Genomic DNA, 4706 nt, shown 5'->3' on the forward strand with positions numbered 1-4706 from the left:
TCTCTCTCTCTCTCTCTCTCTCTCTCTCTCTCTCTCTTTCTCAGTTTGTTCACTCACATTTTCTATGTCTATTTTTCTTTCCTCCACTAAAATCAATTTCATTTTTGCTCTTAGAGCTAGCGAACTTAGTCGAAATAGCGTTAGGTGTGTACGTGTTTTTTCTTAGATGTCTTGCACATGCTACTTTCGATATGTCCTTATTATATTGAAGCACGACCACTGTACACGATATGTATAACTATACGTACCGGGACGCAACGAGCCGTCGTATAATTATATATATACACGTGTTCATGTATCAAAGTATATTTACATAGATGTCTTGGCATGCACGATCACTTTACTCACATCGAATTCAGGGGAAAATAGAGTCGAGAGAAATCGGAATATAAAGAAGGGGAACGGGACGCGCGTAGATGTTGTCGTCGAGAGTAAAAACCTTGCTCGCCTCGTTACGATTAGAGACACGTTAGCTTGGCAGCGACGCCATCTTTCCTGGTCGCGCACGAACTTCCAACAAACTAAGGCGAGCTCCATCGATCAATTTTTACTACTTACAATTAATCGAACTCTTGAACATCGAAAAAACGACACAATTCGACCAGTCGGCAAATTCTGTACTCTCGAGGTACTGTATGCATTTTATTCGAAGCAATTAAAATTCCCCCACAGGGAGATGAACCGTCGACAGAGACAAAGAATTAATTAACATTTATTCTGTGCGAATGACGTGAGACCGTTCGACATTTTTCCTTGATTAGATATGCAAAATGTCGTTCGTACGAACGACTTTTCTAAGAAAAATTTGTTGAAACGTTTTAACGGGGCACCACCAACTTGCCGCATTTACTAGGTCAGATATGAAAGCAGGGGCACCTATTTTCGATTCTAAACTAAGAAACGAGCGACACCGCGATCTTTTCTGATATTTCAGCCGATGCACAGGCAGCAAACGTATTAACACGATGAACCGACGCGGAGGTTCGTGCGATACCGGCCCTAGATCCACATACTAGAATTTTAGACAATCAAGAATCCGGTAGATGTTCCCGCATTGCGCCACCAATCGTGACCCCCCGAAGGAAGAACACCGAGGAAGAAAGTCACAAGCGCGATCGCGAATCGACCGGACTAATGGTATCGCGCTATCGATGCGACAAATCAGCAGAGAAAGTCCGAGGCAGAGGTTTTCACCGAACAAGGAAACCTCGCGGAACGAGACACCCGGAAAATCTCTTTAGAAACGATTTCCTGATGAACTCGGTAGTTGAGCGACGCGACAACGGGACGCAACACATCTCTCCTCTTTTCCTTCTCGTCGCATTCGTGGCGGAGCGGGCAATTCGAACTCTTCTCTGCTTTACTTTCCCCCGTTTCCTCTACTCGCGGAGATGGGAAAGCTTGTTCGAGCGATACCGCGATCACTTTTAAAACGGATTTTTACAACACCCTTTTGCGAACCGAAACGGAGAAATTATCCGTGTTTCCATCAGCTGCCTCGAATGCTCCGTGCTCCGTGAAATAATATTACCAAGGCTCACGTGAGCCTGTTTAGTCTCGAGATAAAAGTCTTTAAAGTAACCATTTTACAACAAATAGTGCCTACTCCTGCACGCTTTTCTTACGCCTGAAAATAGTGCGTGCATCTCCATCATTTTATTGCGCGTTCGATCCGTAGTGGATCTTATCTTGACAGTGATTCGGTTCGGAAATTGCAGCAAAAAAAATATCTCCATCGACCATTGCTAAAAACAGATCGAGCCGCGACCTAGAGGTGTGCAGAAGTAGGCCCATTACTGTACTCGTCATTCTCTTAACCAATCTCTTAAAACGATCGATAGAATTCGTTCAAAGTATGGTAACTCCTTGTTTTCTCCGACGATCGAGCAAACGTCGGAGTCGTAGACGAATCGATTTCCATCTTTGTGTCCAGTATCCATTTCGTTTGAACGATTCATTTTGCCGTTCGCGAGTCAGGGACGCGAGATTTCGGTGATCGAAGGCGATCGTAGAAAGAGAAATTTTGCGTGAATTTGCGTGTTCGCGTGCGCACGAAACACTTTCTCCATTCGCGCGGTTTTCGTTTCTCCGAGACGAGCTCGCATGCGACTCGATTTCCATGTCCATCGACCGTGAACCGACCGTATGTACGATTCCGATGATTGAAAAGAAACGTTTATAGACGGGCATTTCCCAGGACGAGATTCTGTCCATAGAGCGTCGAGGGGGCTTGTTACATTCGTACGCGTATACGTATAGTATCGTATTTGTTTCGTAGAAATGTTCAACGAAGACTGGGATCAATCTTGATCTCGATAGATCTTGTTTCGATTCGAATTGTGAAAATTTATTCTTACACCGAAAGATGCAATGCGAGCAGAAGAAAGCAGAGAGAAAAGAGAAAGTATAGTCTTTTGGGAATTCGATGTTTAAGGTCGCGAAACTTAATGCTTGGTCCGCGCACGGAGAAGTTTGATCAAGACTTTCCATGATTAATTTCCTTCGATAAGCAGGCTGCAGCGTTCGAACGAATTTTCGCGTTTTAAATAGATTTTCAGAAAACTAAGTTGAAATTTTAATTCCTGGCATTTGAATATCTGTTTGGCGAAAACAGCAATTAAAAGTATACCGTTACACACGTTGTTATCGCTTTTTATTCGACCATTTCTGTAACTTTCCGCGAAAGCAATGAAGTCTATACAGTATAAGGTAAATCGCGTATACACGTAACAATTTTGATAAAAACAGATGGTTCGTAGAATATTTTTCGAAATAATTTGGATCGTCTTCGTTCAACAGTTTCTCCCCACAATCTCATGACTTTATTATCGGTCAACGTCGCGCGCATCGTTCGTATCAATCGCGTAATCGCAGCACAGTTCAAACACTAAGGTAATCGAATAATCGCGCGACAAAAACAATGCTACCACAGTCACAACCACCACCACCATCACCACCACCACCACCAATACCACCGCCGCCACCACCACCACCACCACCACCACTGTCCGAGCACCACCAACACCCAACTGCTACCAGCCTATCAGCAAGCATGACTTAATTTTTTAATATTACTCTTGTGACTTATATCGATATGTATTGCCATGACTTACGTTTCAACACGATGTTATGTACGACTGCATATAGGTAATGATGTGCATCGTTGTGGAGAAGCGAAGTCGGTAGATGAGACGACTTGGACTTTGTCGACGGCTTTTTCTCTTAGTCGTGTGTTAATTCTGACTACACAACCAAGTGAAACATTCGAGTTGTGAAATTGATTAGAATTTGTTGGAATTTCAGAAAACGATTTTACATTTACATCGAATGCTTTCGAGTGAAATACTCGATTCGTTTGCATCGCGATAGACCATAAGGGTAGGATACGATCGAAACGCATATTGTGTACAACATATGGACAATTTTATTCGTTCGATGTCGCTGTTCGAAATTAATCGGAAATCAAGCATTTTGCAATCTATTGTAGAATACATACGTATTGATCGGACATACGATTTTGATCGTCTTAAAATCAGTTACCGTATGACAGGCATCACCTTGTAGGAAAACTTTTTCCCAACGAGAATACCAAACATCGATTTCACAATTTTCCAACAACGATGCACGAACCGAACGATTTTCTGTAAATTTCTATCAAAAGGCTAATTCGTGTTTCACAGTAAATCGTGTACTTGCATAATCTTGCGATGTAAAAGATCGCAAATCGATCCAGCAATCTATGCGAATCATGCACGAGCTTGAAAATTGTTAGCATCGACTATCTAACAGGGGTATCGAAATGAAAGAATAGATAGGGAGGGGAAGATAGTGACAGATGCTTCTGGAATGGAATGTTGGCTGCCACGAGGCTGCTGGGTTGAGTGGAAGCCGGGTCGGACTGAACCGGACCGAGTCAGGCTAGACCAGACCGGACCGGACCGGACCGAGTCAGGCTAGACCAGACCGGACCGTCGATCGCTGACGGTTAACCGTAGCTTTGCCCGTTTCAGGAACTCGCGCACAAGCTCTCGCGGAGCTTCGACATGCAGGAAGCTCAACTGCTCGAAGAGGGTGGCTCCGGTGGCGGGTCCGCCGGGGCCGGCGGTGCCGGTGGTCCGCCAAGAAGGCATCATAGCGCTCAAAGGCTGACCAGAAGCGAAATGTCCGAGAGAAGGGAAGAGGACGGCGCCCTGGTGGTGCCCGACCATCAGGGGAACTTGAGGATCACCGTTAAAAAGACCAAGTCGATTTTGGGCATCGCTATCGAGGGCGGAGCCAACACCAAGCATCCATTGCCCAGGATCATTAATATACACGTGAGTTCATCGATCGAGTTTACACACTCCCCTACTCTTTCTCGAAAGCTTTTTTAATATCCAATTTATCATATCGGGTTTAGGAGAAAGGTGTGTGCACAAGCTTTTCTGTTCGTTAATATTAAACAGCGAGAGAGAGAGAGAGAGAGAGAGAGAGAGAGAGAGAGAGAGAGAGAGAGAAGGGTCGGTGTGTCGACGCGACCGTGCCGATGTCGGCGAGCGCTGACAAGTCGTTGTGTTTGCAGGATAATGGAGCGGCTTACGAGGCTGGCGGGCTAGAAGTCGGTCAATTAATTTTAGAAGTTGACGGGCACAAAGTCGAAGGTAATTTCAAAACTGATATTGGAATTGTGCCGTCGCAAGTTCTAGCTTAAAAAGAGGGGCATGGAA

At 44.7% G+C, this 4706-nt stretch overlaps 1 protein-coding gene across 1 annotated transcript in view; it reads left to right on the top strand.

Moving 5' to 3' along the window:
- The window catches only part of Dysc (whirlin protein dyschronic), a gene marked incomplete at its 3' end in the record, with an annotated part of 66103 nt that extends 61463 nt beyond the window's left edge, over window positions 1-4640 (top strand). The window contains exons 13-14 of the mRNA XM_078190751.1: window positions 4011-4316; window positions 4562-4640. Coding sequence (XP_078046877.1) covers window positions 4011-4316; window positions 4562-4640 — 385 coding nt within the window. The remainder of the gene's footprint in view (window positions 1-4010; window positions 4317-4561) is intronic.
- Between the last annotated feature and the right edge of the window lie 66 nt (window positions 4641-4706).

This window comes from Augochlora pura, chromosome 9 (assembly GCF_028453695.1).
Source record: "Augochlora pura isolate Apur16 chromosome 9, APUR_v2.2.1, whole genome shotgun sequence".
In the NCBI taxonomy this organism is placed as follows: Eukaryota; Metazoa; Arthropoda; class Insecta; order Hymenoptera; family Halictidae; genus Augochlora; species Augochlora pura.